This window comes from Convolutriloba macropyga, chromosome 1 (assembly GCF_964194025.1).
Source record: "Convolutriloba macropyga chromosome 1, txConMacr16.3, whole genome shotgun sequence".
NCBI lineage: Eukaryota > Metazoa > Xenacoelomorpha > Acoela > Convolutidae > Convolutriloba > Convolutriloba macropyga.
This window is the reverse complement of record NC_134468.1, coordinates 88196974-88217236: the sequence shown is the minus strand read 5'-3', so window position 1 is coordinate 88217236 and position 20263 is coordinate 88196974. Positions and strand designations below refer to the sequence as shown.

Genomic DNA, 20263 nt, shown 5'->3' with positions numbered 1-20263 from the left:
TTAAACTGCTCAAAGTGACGTATGGACCTTGAATATTACCAGCAGTTCCAAAAAAAACTATTTAGCGGTAGGTGGGTGGGTTAATAGCAAGGCTACTGTTAAACACCAATGTAGGAAAAGAGACGTCAACGTTCTAAAACATAGGTTAAGGTCCGAAAACAAAGTCAAAGTTCACTTTATGAACAAGCTTGCTTCAGCAAAAAAAAAACCTGCAGTGCCAAATGCAAAAAAATGGAGAAGACACTTAAAGCACCAAAAATTCAATTAGTTGTTTTTTGAACCTTCCATGATATGCTGTTAGGAAATCTATAGCATCACACCATTTTCGTTCATCCAATTGAGGCCCGTGGATAGGATTTACGAATAGGTATGAATGTAGAACTAGGTCAATTATCGGAAACCTCGCAAAGCCCGAAAAAACTTTCGAGAACTATTGCATATTGAATAGTTTCTTCAAACTCGGCTTTTCTCACTATGTGGCCAAAACACTGCAACTTTCTGCTTTTGATAGTTTTTCAAAAGTCTTGCTTAAAACAAACTCATTGCTTTTGTGGGCTGTGAAGGAGATTCGTTCCATCTTTCTCAGATACCACATTTCGTTACCCTCAATGTGTTTTTGTGTCTCGACCGTCAACTTCCAGGTCTCGCAGGCATACAAGAGGACCACTCACACGCGAAAAATCGAGAGCAGTTAAAAAGTGAAGACTCTGAATCTTGTTGAAGGGCAGTTTCTGAATGGAATTTTTTCAGGTTAAAAGCAGCTGTTATTGCATGACCACAAAAAAAGCCGTCAAGTAGCAATAGGGACTTCGCTCATAGTCGTTTCTTAGGCGTCAAAAAGATCCAAGAGCGAATTTCGCAGCATTTCTTCAAAGTTTTAGTGTCCTCTTAACCGCACATTTACTAAAAATTTTGTCAGCATTCTAGTTATTTTTGTGCATGGAAGGTGGGAAGTAGCTGAGCAAACGCTTAGACGCGTGAGTCCTTGATCCCGTACGTAATTCATATGCAAAGACTGCCGAGACAGTTGCCACTACAATTGATTTCCAGCTGCAACAAGTATGCGCAGCGAAAACCCACAACGTACTGCTCTTTTTAATAACGCACATTTTAAACAGCTTTTGCTGACTTTTCGTTGATTAAATTACAGAGCTCAATTATGAAACTTACGATTTCGTTAGACGTCAAATCGTAGTCAGCATGAGATAGGGCGAATATGGAGGAGTCAAAGACAAAAGAGTCTTCCACGTCGTCAAAACTCATCGGGGGTTCCTTCCTCTTCGGCTGATAGAACACACAAGCCATCTTGCCAACACTCCTCTCCGTAACCGGCATCTAAAAAACGATTAAATCTGTTAATATTGATTCAATTCAATTATTGATTAAAACTCACATTTTACATATTCATTGATATTTATCAATTCTATTGTTCATAATTCCGTTGTTTGTCTCTCTCAACTTCGCTTTTGAAGCGTTATATTTTTTACTACTGTCCTGATTTATAGATATACATAGGAGTTGACTCGCCGCCACCGAGTTGATCGAATACCCTTTTAGAAGAGGGGCTTTCATTTAATTGACCTTTTTCAATTCTGTTGACATCTGGAAACATTCTGGGAAAATGTTTTCATTTCAGTACAAATGAAATCCTTAAAGGGTTGTTTCTGTTCAAGATACATTTGAATACAAATTCATATAATCTAGTTTACACATTACACAAATCACTTTACCAAAATGATAACTTTAGTCTGGACACTAAGACATAAAATGAAACACTCACTTGTTTCAGTGGATCTAACGAGTTTACAAATAACGGATGAAAATTGAAACGATGCTCTATCAATAACACATCTAAATTATGTTCTAATATGATCATCTAAATTGATTTCAATACTTACGCGCTGGAACTCCAATCGCTAATGAAATGAAAATTTGGCTGATAAAAACAAGCACTTCAATTGCAAATAAATTGCGATAGGAATATAAAGCAATTTATTGCTGCATTTATATTCGATAAAAAATTTAACCTGAGAGTACCCATGTGCAGATGGAAAGGCAGACCATCTATAATTGATAACTTTAAACTCTTAATATTGTATACAACCAATATATACTAGCAAACTTGCGCAACAATTTGTAAAAAAATTATATTAGCCTACAGAAGGCCACAAAGAGCTGCGAAGATGCTTGGACGTAAAACAGAGAGCAACATACCCAGAGGAAAATAAACAAGAAAACGGAAAATTGAATTAGTATTTGTAAAACTCGTAACAGCCCGCAAATTGCCGGGCAAAAGCCGCCTTTTACCCGCTCTAGCCACATCAGGACTAAAACAGAAAAAAACAGCAGACACAAATTGACAGAATTTTTCTAAGTGTCAAAATGTATTAATTTGGTGAGCAAATTCTGACAATTCGGCTAGGTTCTAAATTTATACTTTAATCAGCTTCTAAACTGAAGGCTCCTAGGCTTAATACTAATTGCCAGCTAGCAATCACTTAGCAAATCCAGGTAGCAAACTTTGATAACCTAATTCACACTATGCCTTAATGACCGGTCTTTATCGGTTTATTTTGCATTTGCTCTTTTCCCACTTCTTTTGATTTTGCTCTTTTAACTTTGGACGTATTCATCATATTGCGTAATTCAATGAGCGAAAGAGTTTATAAAGCATTGAGTTGAAACAGCGAGTGAGGTAAGGCAGGAGTCAAACGCGAAAATTGAGACTTAAGTAAAACAAAGAACGCGATCAAAAGAGAGACAATTAAAAAAGCATAGCCAGACTAGCCCCGAATTAAAAGCAATGGAATTGAATTAATTAAAGACCCGACAATTAACATTTTTGCAGCAACATCAGACTACGAACATCAATTTCTAAGAACCGCCCTTCACACCATAAATATAAGTCTCCAAATCAGTTTCTGTGAATCGCATACTTGGGAACTAGCAAACAGAGGCTCTAAGAGAATTTAATGCCCACTCGCCGCAACCTCTTTATCCCGTTTCTGAGGACGAAAAGTCAAATGGGCCTGACGAAAAATTGGTCACGCGAAAAATCGCATTAAAAAGACCTACAGGATTAATATAATTGCTACAAATTTAGTTTGGGAGCAATTAACAATGAACTCGTGAAAGTGCTAACGAAGTCTTCATGATAAAATGCTTCTACTATACTGCAGAGTTAATGAGGGTAATAGATCATGCCATCACGCCACATAACAGCAGTTGAAGTGCGGCATCAACAGAAGTGTAACGGCGAGAGAAATAGTGTGATAAAAGGTGAACGAGAAAGTGAAGGAAAGAACGCCCAACTGGCAGAAAGAGAGAGAGAGAGAGCTAGGAATAAGGAATATTTTCAAGGATGATACTCGACTCAGCAACTTCTAGTTTTCTAGTGTTGTTAGTAATTAAATTAAATTAAAAAAAACTGAGTTGCAAAATTTACAAAGTTACCAGATTTCGCAGTGGAAAAAAATATTTTGAAAAATATCAAAACCACTTCTGTCTCTAAAGTTTTGTCATAAAACTCATTTGCAATACTTAAAAAATTTCGATGGTCAGTAACAAAATTTTAAAAAGATCGCAAATTTTGACAAAATCTTGCAAAAATTCGTGACACTAATATCTTCAATGCCATTTCATTGTTCCAAAAGCCTATCAGATATCCCTATTTCAAGCCTTAAAAGTTTTACTGGCCCATAAAGATCCATAAACTTGGAACATGAAAATAATTTTCAGGAAAATTTTTATAAAATTTAATTTTTATCAGTAAAATGCTAAAACTTGAGTAACCTAGAACTTATGCAGCAGGTCCCTGGTCACGGAAAAAAGTAACAAATCGAATATTCAAAACAAAATGTGAAAAAAAAATCAAACGTAAAACAAAAATTGCTTAAATTTGTGATATTAAAGCCAGAAAAACATTCAATTACATCTAGAAACTATGCAGTAGTCTATTATCAAACCCTAGAGGTTTCATGGCTCTTGAGGCTGGAGAAACCTAAAAAATGACTAACATATCCAAAAAAACTTGAAAAGACTACTCGGGCTGATAAAACTCAAAAATGACAAAAATTTTTAAAAAGCTTGAAAAAAATTGTGGAAATTAGTATAAATTTCCATGTTCTTAGCGAGCGGTTGTTCGTCAGTAGCTAGTCACTTCGTTTGACAACAATTAATAAACAGCCTTAATAGGATTAGTAAAGGTTTAAATTTTATGAAAAACACTCAAAGACATGTATTCGAAGCATGAATTAAGAGCTGTTGCCATATACACTGAAAACAAAAAATGCGCTTACAGTTCCAAAAAAAATTATTGAAAATGGCTGAAAAAATTTAAAAAAATAAGAAACATCAGTCAATATTCCACTTGATTCCAGAGAGATCGCAACCATACAGCCTCGATCAAAAACATTTCTACAAATAACCCATCAAAATTTTCCTAAAAAATTGATCCAAATGCGCCAAGAAACGGATATCTATATGCGTCAACCCATCAAAAACACGTCTCATTTTCCAAAAGTCGATCATTCGATGAATTTCATGACTAATGATGTTTCTTCCGCTTCGCAAAAATTAGTTATACGGCAAATGCACTTACTTTCGACCTAGGGCCATAAAAATAAATCAAGTTATTTCAGGTAAAATAACATGCCCAGAAAATTGCTAACTTTAAATTCTTAACATTGTATGCAACCAATAAATACTAGCAAACTTGAGCAACAATTTGTAAAAAAAATTATATTAGCCTACAGGACAAAAAGAACTGCGAAGATGCTTGGACGTAAAACAGATAGCAACATACCCAGAGGAAATTAAACAAGAAAACGGAAAATTGAACTAGTATTTGAAAAATTCGTAACAGCCCGCAAATTGCCGGGCAAAAGCCGCCTTTGACCCCCTCTACCCACATCAGGACTGAAACAGGAAAAGAAAAAGCAGCAGATAGAAATTGACAGAAATTTCTAAGTGTCAAAGTGTTCCCAATTGGAGTGTAGATTCTGCATATTCCGTTAGATTCTAAAATTGCAATTATTTAAGCTTCTAAACTGAAGGCTCTTTAGCATAATACTAAAGCCAGCTAGCAATCGCTTTAATAGACTTTGATAACCTAATGCATTAGACTTAATGAGCGGGCTTTTCATGTTTATCCCGTTTCTTTTCATTTTGCTCTTTTGACTTTGACCGTATTCACTACATTATCTAATTCAATACGTAAAAAAATTTGAAATCCATTCAGTTGAAACAGTGAGTGAAGTAAGTCAGAAGTCAAGCGTGAAAATCGTGACTTATGTAAAACGAGAAACCACATCAAAAGGTAACGGGAATTAAAAAAGGAGAGCGCCTAAATAATAGCCCTTGACAGGCTGACGGCGGCTATTAACAAATTCAAGTGTTTCTTAAGGAAATGGTAAAGTGGCGTCATCAGCAATGAACATTAGGCCAGTTAAGATAGATGAGAGCCAAGTTCAAAAAGTCGCCGACTGAAATTGGGCTTTATGGGTTTATCTGGTTGCTATTTTCAATTTGGTTCTGTGACACTGCGAATGATTGTTCATTGACTCACTAGATCAAACTTAAAAAACCGTTTAAAACTTAGACCTCTGTGGTAGCACATTATTTCGGCATTAACATAAATGAATCTAGAAAAAAACATAGGCGCCGTTGACTCGCCAGACTCACATCGGGATTGAAACAGAAAAAGAAGAGAGAAATCGACAGAATTTTTTTCCCCAAATTTCAAAAAGTGTTCTAATTCTGTGTGCATTTTCAGTTAGATCCTTAAAAAACTTAATTCAGCTATTAAACTGAAAGCTCTTAAAAGCTTAATACTAATGTCACATAACAATCGCTCCAATGATCTTTGATAACCTAAGGTACTATCACTTAATGACCGGACTTAATGGGTTTAACCCGTTTCTTTTCTCTTTTGACCTTGACCATATTCACTACATTGATTCAATGCGTGAAAGAAGTAAAAATCTATTCAGTTGACACAGTGAGTGAGGTAATTCACGAGTCAAACATGAAAATCGTTACTTAGGGAAAACAAAATCGTCATCAAAAGGTACAGTGAATTAAAAAAAAAGAGCGTCTAAATATTAGCCATTGAGAGGCTATTAAAAATTACGACTTCAACCAGAAACCACATAAAAAAACTGCCAGTTTCAACTCTTACGACAAAATTTTGACTGCAAAACACTGTACCTTTGAAACCGCAAAATTGTATTGTTTAGAACACATCTTGAAAAAAGCAGTTGAAATACTTCAGGCCAAAAGTTGAACAAACTGATGTAGCCAAATGTAGACAACTTTTTGTTTGACAAAAAACACTAGTTTTGGGATACAATTAAAAAATTTAATCAACTGAAGACATTTGAAACAACGAAGACCTCCGATAACAAACAACACAAATACCAAGACATCCACGAAATTAAACAACTATAAAAAATCGAAGAAAAATCAATTTCATTCCATTTCCCTTAGAAAAATATGGTCATCAAAACTATTATTCCCAACAACGTCAACTTCAAAAGAATGTTACACAGTAGGAGCTTTTACAGCAAACGCCAATTTTGTAAACCACTACGGAAAAACGCCAATTTTACAGCAAACGCCAATTTTGTAAACCACTACGGAAAAAATAAAATGACAACACAAACGACATTTGGCAAAAAAGATTTTTACGAATGTCATTCAAAATTATTGGCATCAAATTCAATGAAACGAGCAACTAAAACTTGAACCCTTCAACATCTAATACACTGTCTATCAAAGGAAAGAATATATCAATTTTAATTAAAAAACCAATTGGGAGAACACACAAAGGTAGCATCAAAAGCTGGCACCATTTCGAAGTTCAAAAATAGTGGAACACAAATGAGGTCGAAACCAATTAAATCATTAGCTAAAAACCTAAACCATTATAAAGATCCAATTATGCCTACCTGAGACCAAATAATGACTGTCATTAATGAGACCAACCGACAGGACAATTAAAAAAAACAAACAATAAAACGGTCATAATTTAGAAAATCTCGGCTAATTGTCAAAAATCAGTCGCGTCAAAATCGTTAAAAACTGCTACTTTGAATTTGAAAAACTAGATAAACACAAATACGCCTAAAAAGATCCACTGAGAACTATACATGAAGAAATTAAGTAACAGAACAAAAACTCAAAAAAGGGGGCGAAATCTGAGATACTAAGATTTTATGAAAGAAAGTGGAGTCGAAGCAGTGAAACGCTTGATCTAAAAAACACTGTTAAATTGATCAAAACCAGACCAACGAAAAAACCTCTCAGAGTTGTCCATAATGAGACTAAATTACAGAACAGAAAAAACTACAAAAGTTGGAAATATCCAAAACATTGCTATTATTTTTCTTGAAAACAATTAGTAACAAGGTCATTCAAACCATTTATGTCAAATCAGATCAGTAAATTAAACTGAACATAGTCCAATGGAGCCACTGAGACCTGTCATTGTTGAGAATGAATAAAAATCATACCCAGCAAATTGCCGGAAAATCGCCGCCCATTGATTTCAATAAGCATGATTGGGATTGAAAGAATAGATATTGAAAAAAAGATTTTTGTACAAACATTTTTTAAGTCCGATTTATTTTGATGGCATTTCGTAGGAACGACGTTCAAATAGCGGGCATCTAAAATTGGGCTTTATGGGTTTATCCCGTTTCTATTTCAGACTTCAATTTTTTATACCGACTCTGTTCATTTTGAATTGCTTTGCTTAGCAACTGATGTTCAAATTCACTTTTAGCAGAATGAGAGAAGAGAGAAACTAGCCTAGAGAAGTCAAAAAGATTTCACGCAAAATGTCGAAAAAGCGGCAAAATGGTAAAGCGAAAAAATACTGACTCTGTTCATTATGAATTGCTTTGCTGAGCAACTGATGCTTAGAAACTCTTAGCAGAATGAGAGAAGAGAGAAACTAGCCTAGAGAAGTCAAAGATTTCACGCAAAATGTTGAAAAAGCGGCAAAATGAGGTAAAGCGAAACATTTTTTTTCGACGAAGTAAAAAAAATTAGGAGCGCTATAATAGCCGGCTGAGAAGAGGGCGGCTATTAAAAAACAAAAAGAACGCCAAAAACACGCAAAATATAAAACATAGCCGGCAAATTGCCGGAAAATAGCCACCGTTGACCCGCTTGACACACATTGGGATTGAAAGAGAAAAAATTAGGAGATAGAAATAGACAGAACTTTTCCAAAAGTCAAAGTGTTCTTATTTGGTGTGTAAATTCTGCATATGCGGTTAGCTCCCAAAATAACAATTAATTCAGCGTCTAAACTGAAAGCTATTGAGCATAATACTAACGCAAGCTAGCAATCGCTTTAATGAACTTCGATAAACTAATGCACTATGACTGAATGACCGGTCTTTATGGCGTTCTTTTGATTTTGCGTTTGACCGTATTCACTATATTACCTAATTCAATACGTAAAAGAATTTGAAATCCATTCAGTTGAAACAGTGAGTGAAATAAGTCAGAAGTCAAGATGAAAATCGCAACTTATATAAAACTAAAAACGTGATCAACTGGTAAAACGAATTCAAAAAGGAGAGTGCCTAGATAATAACCGTTGAGAGGCTGACGTCGGCTATTAAAAGACATAGCCGGCAGAATGCCGGAAAATAGCCGCGATAGACGCTCGTGGCCTTCCATGAATTGAAACACCTAAAAAAATAAGATAGACAGATCGACCACCAGTCCTTTAATAGACCACAAGACTTTTTGGGTTAGCTTCGGACTGTCAATTTTTTGACACATACGTTCTATAAGGAAAAAGCCTTAAATAGCTATTTCAAAATTGATATTCGAAATCAAAAACTCAAGACTAATAATCACGAATTAGGGCATACAAGATTGGCACTACTTAGATGCACACTATTAACTAGTAAATCTTCATAAAAAATTAAAGTTCCATAAGTGAGTTCAGAAGTCATTTTTTTGAGTGAGGTAAGTCACGCAATTGACCTAAAAGCAGAAACGACGTCACGTACATAAATTTTAACTGCAAAGCAATAGAAGTCACTGAAGTCAATTCCAAGAAGTCAGGTCGTAAGAATCATCGATGGAGACGACGAATTAAAAAAAACCACGATGTCCCCAATAATAGCCGCTATCGCTTCGCGGCTATTAAAAAACAACCGAATAACATCGAAGTATTGCTCTCGAACAACTAGCTGTAAGAAATTGCAGCCTGCTTCAGTCGAGGGGAGGCGGAGCAACAGCTAACAAAAACTAAAGTGAAAAAAAAAAGACACGAATTTTGGCGCGTTTCATTTGACTTTTGGTAGTAAACTGCCGCAAATTGAGTTCAGCAGCTGAATCTTGTGAATAACAGAAATTTAGATCACGCAAAACAAAAAATTCAAGGGCGTAAAAGTTACTCGAAAAACGGTCAAGCAAAGCATTTGCATAAAAAAGACCCGACACGTAACAATAATTGCTTCAAATTTCGTTCAAGAGCAATTAATCACTTTAATTTCATGAAGATAAATAGCGTCAGAGTCTTTGAAAACCATTAGTTGCCATTTTAGGGGTTTAAATAGTTGCAGCTATGCTTTAGTAGAACATACGTATTGCCTTGAAAGTATCTATGAAGAAAATGGAAAACAGCAGCAAAAACAGTTAACTTGCCGCACCCGAGAAATTTGCTCTCAAAGACCGCAAATCTGTTTGAACACCATTTTCTCACTTTACTTTAAAAAACACCGAAAAAAATCCGTGACTTAAATCACTACTCCAATTTGACTTCTCATTGAAAAGAAAGAAGGTCAAAAAACCGTGAACAGATCGTTAAAAAAGACAGCTCTCCAATGCCATAATGAGCAGCAGCAGCATTTTCACATTTTTTTTCTGAATCCAAATAAAATACAACATAGCAAAACATAATACATAGCAAATACAACATAACAAACCTGCATGAAAAGCGAAATGATACAGTCGACAATCGAGACCTCTTGTCCCATGAATTTAGCGAACGGCAACAATAGGTTGGCCCAGTCAACTGCCGACTCCCAGGCTGTCCAGAGCTCACTATTATTTGAATCAGCAAAGTTACAGCTTCCCTGAAGCTCAGGGGCACGATGGGCATCATCAGTATCCTAAATTCTTATAAATGCATCATCTAAGTTTGTCTAAAACGGACTAACAGCATAAATCTATTTATTGTGTTCAGCACTAATTCACAATACATTATTTATGTTTATTTATGTACGAGCAAATCATGCTTTCAGCGCAACAACATGACCGACTATCATCCAGCGTCTTGAACGACGGGCGAGGCTTGGTTCTATGGAGCTTTCTCTACCCTATCTATTCTATCAAGATCCTATCTACCTGCTTCGGCGCACTTTTAGTAGTTAACTGCCGTCACTTCAATTCAGCTGATAAAAATTATGGAAGAGCAGCGGTAATTTACATCAAGTAAAACCCAAAACTTTGATTGAAAAGTCCAATTGATCTAGCGGAAATTCAGACTAGACAAATTCAAGAAGACAAGAGGCAATTAAACTTGGGATAATCTGAGCTACTTGACTAAAAGACTGCGATCAATTACTACTTGGAATTCAAAATTCGTTTGATAACAGCTCTGCCGAGTCAACTTAACACCCATTCAACATCGTTAAGGTTAACCCAAAATAAAGTCAACAATACATAATCGTTGCCGAAAAATAACATCACTAAGGTAACGTCGTGAGTAAACTGTAATGTTATACTTATTTAAGATGATGAGCAATACCCATATACATACCACAATCTGTTCATACAGCCGATTATAGGTCCTGATTGCGATATTGAACTGATCCCTGACATGTGACAACCAGAGTATGAACAAGAATGACCTTAGTGCTCGGGTGACTGTCTCATATTGGGGCTCATCCAACAGACTCGCGTCAATCGGAGAACTCACGCGGGACACTAACGCTTCAGGTAGCTAAAACATTTGGAACACGAATTTAATGTCACATTTATCACGCTTATTACATGTATCAAAACTAAGAAAACACAACGGTTAGATGGTAGCTTGATTGGGCGCAAGTGAAAATGCGAGACCTATAAAAATGTAGACTTTTGCGATGAGCCAATCAGAGATGGGGAATATATACTTATACTTTCTGATTCGCTATGCGCTGAAAATTTCGCTGATCAATTTCATGCTTTATGATACCATGTGCACGATACCTCAATTATCTTAGAAATGATGCTAAGCGGTATTCTATTTTTTGGCACGTCTGCTTGTAGACATGACACCTCTTGATTGATTTAGGCAACCCAAAATAGTATTCATAGACCTATGTTCAAAGTTACTAGACTAGGACAATATATCAAAAGGACGCTACATCAAAAGCAAATATTGGGACAAAAGATTGCAAAACAAAGCTGCATATTCTCCAAAAAAATAAGCACCCACTTTTAATGCATCGTACTAACACGTTCGATTGTGATAATCAGTTCGCTTTTGATAGATTCATACCAAGTCCCTCAAGGCGCTAAGGTATGACGATGTCTTGCAACGTATGGTAGGAAACGGTAATTGTTCCGACCCCTCTTGAGGGGGAAGGAACTATATACTCAAATGGGTTTTTTTGTTCAGTCAATTTTGGCCGATCGATATATTCATCGCAGAGTTGAGACTGGTATCATTAGGAAGCTTGTCCTGCGTAGAATATGGAATTAAAATGATTTTTTTATTTTCGTTTTTTACAGGGAGTTATCGAGGTCTAAATTTTGAGAAAATAGAGTGAATTCCGGTGAGATTTTATTCACATTTTCCTGAACTTTTGACTAAAACTTCGCCAATTTTGCTAAAATTTTGACTTTTTCATCAAAAACAGCACGAAATAGGTTTCTTTAGTCCAGTTTGACAAAATTTACAGGTATTACAGACCCAAACAACACTAACGCAATCTTTTTAGACTCAACATGGGACTTTTTCTACTTCAAATTCTGTTGAGAGTGCTCTGTTATTAAAAATTCGACGTTTTTGCTAGTTTTTTTTGTTGATTATCAAAAACGCAGCATCTAGTTTTGAGTTTTTAACTAACAAAATATCAATATCTAGAACATTCGAATAATTAAGTGGTCCTAATGGACAAACAGCATTAGCACGGCTAGTTTTGAACCAATCTTGGACTGGTAAAATCCAAATATAATTCGGATTGTAATGAGTCGGTCATTTTTATTTTAAAAATCGATCTTTTCTACATTAATTAAATAACAGAACATTTCAAACCGAAGCTCACTAATGAAAAGTCCAATTGCATTGCTTAACAGCTCCAAATGTATCTAGTTGATTACTTGAAAGCTTATGGTCGTTTTGACTTTTAAAAGTATTTGGTTTTAAAATAAATAATGATTTATAGATTTTTGCCTCTATTTTTCTCTTAACTTGGTAGTTTATTGTCAGCAATGAAAGCATGCTTCTTCTTTCTATTGAAATCAAATTCAATCTTAATTGCGTTTCTACGCCTTAAGTTATAGTTTTCTGTCTTTGATATTACTAGATTTCACAATTTTTTGAAATTTTTTAGGTATTTGCCCATTTTTCACATTTTCTAGTTTTGTCACATTTAACGTTATTGACAGTTCGTATATCACATTATTGGCTTTCAAAAAAAGACACAACTGATAAAATTAAAATCCTTGAAGATATAGATTATGATTTCAACGACACTACATTCTCGAAGAAATTATTTGATTTTTTAAATTTTGTCTTTAACTGTCCTTTTTATTTTGTCTTTTTAGTAGTATGAAAATTCAAGTACAATGACCCCGGCTCTATGGCTTTTCAAGGAAGAATAGATGATCCGATCTTCTGATATTAAAAGATAGTTGATGGCTTTCATAACTCTGAAAACAATTGCTTTATAAATTTAAAAAAACACTTTTTAACTTCGCAATTTTTCTCCTTTATTGTCTGTTTAATATCTAGTCTCGTTAAATACCAGCCAAATATGGCATTGTTGTCAAAAAATGCTTTCAAGAGGGATTGGTGTTTTCAAAGAATTCGTTGACTTGACTGGATTCCACACGGAAAAAAATAAATTTGATTTTTGTCAAGTTTGACGTTCTTTTTGTAGACGTAAGACATATTCTGGATCATTTCGATTCTCAAGGACTTGCTTTAGAAGAATAAACGAACCTATTTAATTATTTCATTCTTTAATTAATGGCGTTAATGTCTTTGGAAATATTTCGAAAAAAAATAGTGTTAATTCATTTTGCATTTTTTTTTCATTTTATCTACTTGTTACCTAGCTTCATTAATGAGAGGTTACAAAATACATTATCGGTGCCCGTAGAAAGTGCAATCGAACATATTTTGATGGCCAGAGTATGACTTTACGTTTTCCAAAGCTTTTTCTGCCAAGTTTAAATTGATTTTTTGTTTGTTGTCTATTTGTTGTTCTTTTTGTAACCGCATAAAAAATTGAATACCGGCAACTTTTAATTCCTTCTACAAAAGCATTGGTAATTGTACACCTATGGGATATTTTAGTTGATTTCCAATGATTTTCATTACTTTGAAATTGTTTTTAAAAAAACTAAGCGAAATTTACAACTTTACTGTTTTTAGTCTTTATTGTCTAATTGTTACCAAGCCTTTTAATTGACTACTCCCATATCTTTTCTGTTGAATTACAAGTTAATTTCTTTAATATCAGTTTTATCTTACGATAATTTGACTTTGTTATTAAATTTTGTTTTTTAAAACGGACATGAAGTTTTTGATGCAATTAATTTTGGTTGTTGTTGTTGTTTGATTTTGCTGTTCGTCTTGACTTGCTTTCTTAATATTAGCACATTTCATCAATCTAATGCACCATCATTCACTCCACCACTGAGTCATTTGCTTTGGAGGCTATCTTTTCGTTCATACACCTTTTAAAAAAATACTTGAATTTTTGGGTTTTTCTATGTTCCTCATTTGGTAGATAATCATGCCAAAATTGTGGATGAGCGGGGTCGGAACCTTATGTGCAATTGCACATTACCGAGTCGCCTTGTTTCATCTAAGCTGGGAAATTACTCTTACTTCAGCCAATGAGAAGAGAGATTAATCTTCGATCTACAGTCCCAATTTCACTGTTGGGATACCATAATCATAGCCCACGAATTGCCTGAAATCAGCCGTCATTGACGCGCTTGATGCACATGGGGATTGAAATAGGAAAAAGACAAAAAATTGACAGAACTTGTTTCTTAGTGTCAAAAAGTGTTCTCATTTGGTACGCAGTTTCAATTAAATTCTAAAATTTTACTTAAATACGCTTCAGCTATTCAGAAAAACTGAAAGCTATTCACGATAATATCAATGCCGTCTAGCAATCGCTCTAATGAACTTCGATGACCTAATGCACCTTGAAAAAAGACAGGGCTTTATCGATTCATTCCTTTTGTTTTGATTTCGCCCCCTCGAAATTGACCGCAATGGCTCCCTTGTGTGAATCATTTTGTGAAAGGATTCAAAATCGACTCAGCAGAAACAGTGAGTGAGGTAAGTCAGGGAATCAAACGTGAAAATAGTGAGTGAGGTAAGTCAGGGAATCAAACGTGAAAATTGTGACTTCAAATGTACAACAAAAATTTGATCGAATGGTTGAATAAAATTAAAATACATAGCAGGACACTTCCTAACCTACAATTCAAATAATTTACAAAGACTAACAAAACATAACCGACTAACGTCGGGCGAATTGCTCTCAAACGACCGGCGAGCGGTTGGCTTCGTCAGTAGCTAGCCACGGGGGGGGGGGGGGAGGGTGCACTGGGGGCTGATGGGGGCAACACTGGTTTGGGGGGGCAACAGCGCGGTGGGGATGGGGGTCAACGGGGGGGGGGGGGGGGGGGGGGGGTTCTCAACCTCTCAGAACCGCCCTTCACACCATAAGTATAAGTCTCCAAAACAGTTTGAGCTGAAACAGCTGAAAGGCTCTAAGAGCACTTAATGCCCGCTGGGCGCTACCTGTTTATCCCGTTTTTGAGGACGAAAAGTCAAAAGCGTCAGACGAAAAATCGGTCAAGCGAAAAATCGCAAAAAAAGACCAACAGGACTAATATAATTGCTACAAACTTCGTTTGAGAGCAATTAAAAAGCTAAACCCAGAATGGACTATGAATGGATTGGGAAAATATTAAGACGACAAATGCGATTAAAACAGTAAAAACCAATATGAAATTGACGCATGTGAACGAAAACTCTCCAGCGAAAAAAAAAGCAATTTCATATCTCCAAGGCGCTTCCACAACAAATGTAAAAAGAAAAAGAGCGCCAGACAAAGAAAGTCGGACAAGCCCTGCCTCAATTCAAAGAATTTTTATTGACAAAAACAAAAAAACAGTCAAAATCGCATGTCAAAACTTCGCATGTGAATAAAAAATACTAGCCGGAAATTAAATTTTGTTGGAACACCTTTTTCTCACTCTACCGTGAAATCAGTTCCTCTCAGCTTACAGCTATGAAAAAGACCTTTCTCCATTACTCTCGAGTCGTTAAAAGATAGCGACTCAATACAACTTAAATTCCTTGATTAGTGAAAAGATAGCTGGAAGATTGCCCGAAAATAGCCACAATAGCATTATACATCTGCATGCAGTCTAAAAAAATAGTAACAGATACAGACCAAAAAGAAACTACTTTTTATTAATTGCTGAGATGTTATATTTTGATTTTCTGCTATTAAAAAAGAGCGCCTAAATAATAGCCTGTAAGAGGCTGACGGCGGCTATTAAACGCTTAAATTATGTAACCAAATGCGACAATTGAAAAGTACAACTGTATCACAGTATTTACAGGACCATATCAGTGACATTGTCGAAAAAAAACAGGTCCTTGAACCTTTCTGTCAATAGATAGTTAGGCTGAATATTGAGCAGAAATGGGCTTAAAATGCTGTTACAGATCCACACTTTCACTCACAGACTGATTAGTTTTGGTGAGCTTCTTCTGCAACATGAGCAAGTAATGCTTCACTAGGATCTGGTGACAATTAGCCGACTGGGCACACAGGCGAAAGAGGAAGAAGAGACGTTGTATTGTATCCCTGGTTACTGTTTCCTCGCAATTAGCTGCACTGTCAATGATACCAGGAGACATAAACAGAGGAAGCCCTGGCAGTGAAAATTCTCTCGAAATTAGAAGAGGAAAAGTTGAGGCTCCTGAAATAGCCCTTGAGAGCAGATCTCGGATGATGTCAGGCATAACATCCACTCCGCACACAATCCCCAGTTGGAATAAGTCGCTTAATTCGCACTCCAGGTTTAACATTTTGTCACTGTCACTCAAAGCATCCATGAAATCTAAATAGAGCAACTCACAATTATTCACTTCGTCCTACAATCACACGCTGGCAAGGTCAAATAAAAAAGTTTTAAATTTCTACTAGCTCAATAAAACTAGATTCTTTTTAAAAGTATCAAGTAGGTTATAGAAACCAATCAGCAAAAGTACTAGAGGTTGTTTGAAGTGCTAGTGTTAACCAGAGACTACCGACAAGTGTGAACTACAAAACTGAACAAAAAAACTTCACTAAAAATGCTAGTCTGATATTCAAATTGGTTTGATGTTTTCATAGGCTAATATTAAAATTTATATTGCATAATAATCGGCATACATTAAGAGTCTCCGATGCTCTGATATAAGCTATAAAATTCATTGTGGAATAAACAGAAACCCGAAATTTTGTTTGAAAAAAAAAACAAAACTGATTAACTTTCCATAAGTTAAACTACAGTTGAGGTGTTTAACAGTGCTTTCACACTTTCCCGCAGTTCTAATCAGTTCTCACTCAAATCTTTTCCGGGTTTTGAAGTAATGAGCAGTTAAAAAGACTTTAAAAAAATCAAAACGGTCTCATGAAAAATTGTTGACCTGCAGAACCGAAAAGACTGTTGAAAAGACTAGCAGCGCCGAAGTTATTGATACGATCATTGTTTGTGAATAAAACATACCCGGCAGATTGCCGGAAAATAGCCGCCGTTGATTCCAATAAGCATGACTGGGATTGAAATAACAGAAGATATTGAAAAAAAAAGATTTTCGAACAAAAACATTTTTTAAGTCCGATTTATTTTGATGGCATTTCGTAGTTGATCATACTTCTGTTTCTTAGAGAGAGGCTACAGGGGCTACTATCAATAACAATAAGCATTAGAGAGAGGTAACTAATACTTATAGGACCGACGTTCAAATAGCGGGCATCTAAAATTGGGCTTTATGGGTTTATCCCGTTTCTATTTCTGACTTCAATTTTTTATACTGACTGTTCATTTTGAAATGCTTTGCTGAGCAACTGATGTTCAAAATCACTTTTAGCAGAATGAGAGAAGAGAGAAACTAGCCTAGAGAAGTCAAAAAGATTTCACGCAAAATGTTGAAAAGGTGGCAAAATGAGGTAAAGCGAAACATTTTTTTATTCGACGAAGTAAAAAAACATAGCAGGACAAGTCCTGACGTACAATTCAAAAAATTTTCATTGACTAAACACAATTTAGTGGGACCTCTAATCAATTGCAGCCTGCTTTAGTCCAGGGGGAGGCTAAATGGGACTTAGAGCTTCAATAGCGCGCTTGAAATAACCACATTAGTGGTTAACACATACCACTAAGATTTAAAGTGACAAATGACAACAATTTCGGCGCACTTTTCATTTGAGTTTTAGTATTAAATTGCCGCCAATTGAGTTCAGCTGCTTGGAATTGTGATTGAGAGAGAATTTTAGATCACGCGAAACGCAAGAAGTCAAGGGCGTAAAATTCACTCTAAAGGGTCGAAATTGTCAAGCAAAAATTTTACAAAAAAAAGACACACACGTTTAAAATAATTGCTATGAACTTCGCTCAAGAGCAATTAATAAAGCATAACCAACTGCCGGAATACTCTCAAACTTGTACGCACTCATTTATATTGAGACATCCTTTAAATCGGTGGGATTAGGTTGATTGTAGCTTGCTTTAACAAGGGCTCCGGCAAAATTTCACTAAGATTAGCAGGCCCGCAAAACCACAACCAGAAAATCATTTGCACGAATAGAAGGTTAAAAGAAGTAAAGGTTTCTGTTTCGCACCAACTCGGGCTCGAACCCATTCCCCCTCGTGTAACAGCTATAGGCCTCACAACTTAAGCTATTTATGTGAATTGCACTTGTCCTTTGCTCTTTCTACAGCAAATTTATGGATAATGGCGTTTGTGACATGCTTTCTTTTGCTATACCGCAAGCTTAATCAGCGCAAAATCTGCATATTAGGAGCTTAAAAAGGATGCTAAAGCGCGTCTCAAACCGCATTTATTACGCTATGTTGCATGATTAGGGACCCTTAAAACATGTAACGTTAGGGACCCCTAAAACCTGTATGTTGACCATTTTGCTCAGTTGCGACTGATATTTACTATAAAAAGGAAGATAAGACAAAACGACTAAAACTACAAAACTTTGTTTCATAGCAATTTTATGGATAATGGTAACAGAAAAACATTTAGCAGTCTTTCATCTTACAAACTGCTCTATAATCACTACAAACCAGTTTCTCACAATCGCTTTTATCTTACCAATGAACATATTTCAGATGGACAGCATCTGAGATTACGCAAACATCAAAAAGTAAAGCGTAACAACTTAGTTGAGGGCTAAGAGTGTTCTAGAATAGCGCAAATCTGTACGGCTAAAATTTTGCAGAAAAACACGGTAAAGAACACTAAGAACTTCAAAATTAGTTCGGGAGGAAAAAAAACACGTAGTACCCAGGACAGTAAATATCCCTCTTGGCGAGTAAATATCCCTCTCCATGCTGCTCAATGCGGCTCTTAAATATGCGCTTCGAGAGGCCCCTTAAACATGCAAAAATTTTGTCCAAATTTAGAGCTCACGCGTTTAATATATAGGATGCCTTGCATATAGCTTACTATAGACAAATTAGTTAAATTGAAAAAACATAGCCGGCAGATTGCCGGAATAGCTGCGAAAGAATAGACCTGCGTGCCATATAATAGAGATAGAAACAGATACAGATCTAAATTGAAAAAAATCGACGCCGCTCAAAAAACTAGGTAAAAAACATTCAGCGATAAATTAATAACGCTTGTTAAAATTCATTCCACAGAAGCCTCTTATTAGGGACCTTTACTGCACATATGAGTTCCTTTGACCTTAAACAAATTCAAATTAAACTTAAGTTTTAAAGTGCAAAAGTCATTTTATTGAGTGAGGTAAGTCACGTATGATCAAAATCTAATCACGCAAATAAATTAAAACCTTTTTGCTAAAGCGAGTGAGAAATGACGTCACGCGCGCAAATGCCGTTAGAGAGAGGAAGAAGTCATTCAGAAAATTTGACTTTTTCAGCTTTGCTGTGTGAACAAATGTAAAACGAAAAAAGAGCGTCAGACGACGAAACAAAAAAACATAGCAGGACAAGTCCTGACGTATAATTCAAAGAATTTTCATTGACTAAACAGAAAACTAGACCAAGAACGGACTATGAATAGATTGGGAAAACCATTTAGAAAAAAATCCGATCCAAAAAATCGAAAAAACCGTAAAAATCAAAGTGAAATTGCCGCATGTGAACAAAAAACCACTAGCGAGAAAGCGAATTTTTGTTCAAACCCCGTTTTCTCACTCTACTTTAAATTTAGATCGAAAAAATTTCACGCCGCAAAACCACTCGCTTTTTCGCTCCACTTCCTGTTTCGGCGTGACCAAAATCACTACTCCAATTTGACTTCAAAAATCATGAAAATGTGTGAACAGATCTTAAAAAAAAAACATATCCGGAAGAATTCCGGAAGCGACTCGAAGCACCAAAACTTCACTAACAAAACCGTAATTGCAGCTGAAGCCATTACCTTTTGTATTAAACCATTAACTCATTACCTCCGCGGGTCTGATCTAAAAATCGGTGAAATTTAAACCACTGTCACCAAGAGAAAGAAAATGCAGCAAAATTTTATTATTGAAAACGTTTGGTTAACGTTAAAAAAGTCTGAAATATTTAGGATGGTCAAAAACTAATAGCCTGACAAAGCTGACAGGGCCATCAAATGCCCTCAGATAATTAATGATTCTAATCTCAAAAAGATCGCGAAAGCAAACGGCAGATAAAAACTTTTCAAAAAAGACAGGAAAGTCAAAATTATTCAAAAAAGAGTGCTCAAACTTAAGAATCAGAGAACCACTACAATTAGATTTCTAATCACGGCAATTAAGACAAAAATAATACATCATTCTTC

General features: G+C 35.7%; 1 protein-coding gene across 4 annotated transcripts in view; it reads right to left on the bottom strand.

The window, feature by feature from the left end:
* Window positions 1-20263, bottom strand: part of LOC142344093 (uncharacterized) — a 120590-nt gene that overhangs the window by 62795 nt on the left and 37532 nt on the right. For 2 of the 4 annotated variants that reach the window (XM_075395582.1, XM_075395598.1), the window contains exons 11-15: window positions 15956-16335; window positions 10787-10969; window positions 9951-10136; window positions 1899-1916; window positions 1171-1335 (exon numbers count right to left, since the gene is read on the bottom strand). In XM_075395582.1, the coding sequence (XP_075251697.1) occupies window positions 1171-1335; window positions 1899-1916; window positions 9951-10136; window positions 10787-10969; window positions 15956-16335 (932 nt within the window). The remainder of the gene's footprint in view (window positions 1-1170; window positions 1336-1898; window positions 1917-9950; window positions 10137-10786; window positions 10970-15955; window positions 16336-20263) is intronic. The other 2 variants (XM_075395590.1, XM_075395608.1) reach the window with 2 other exon arrangements.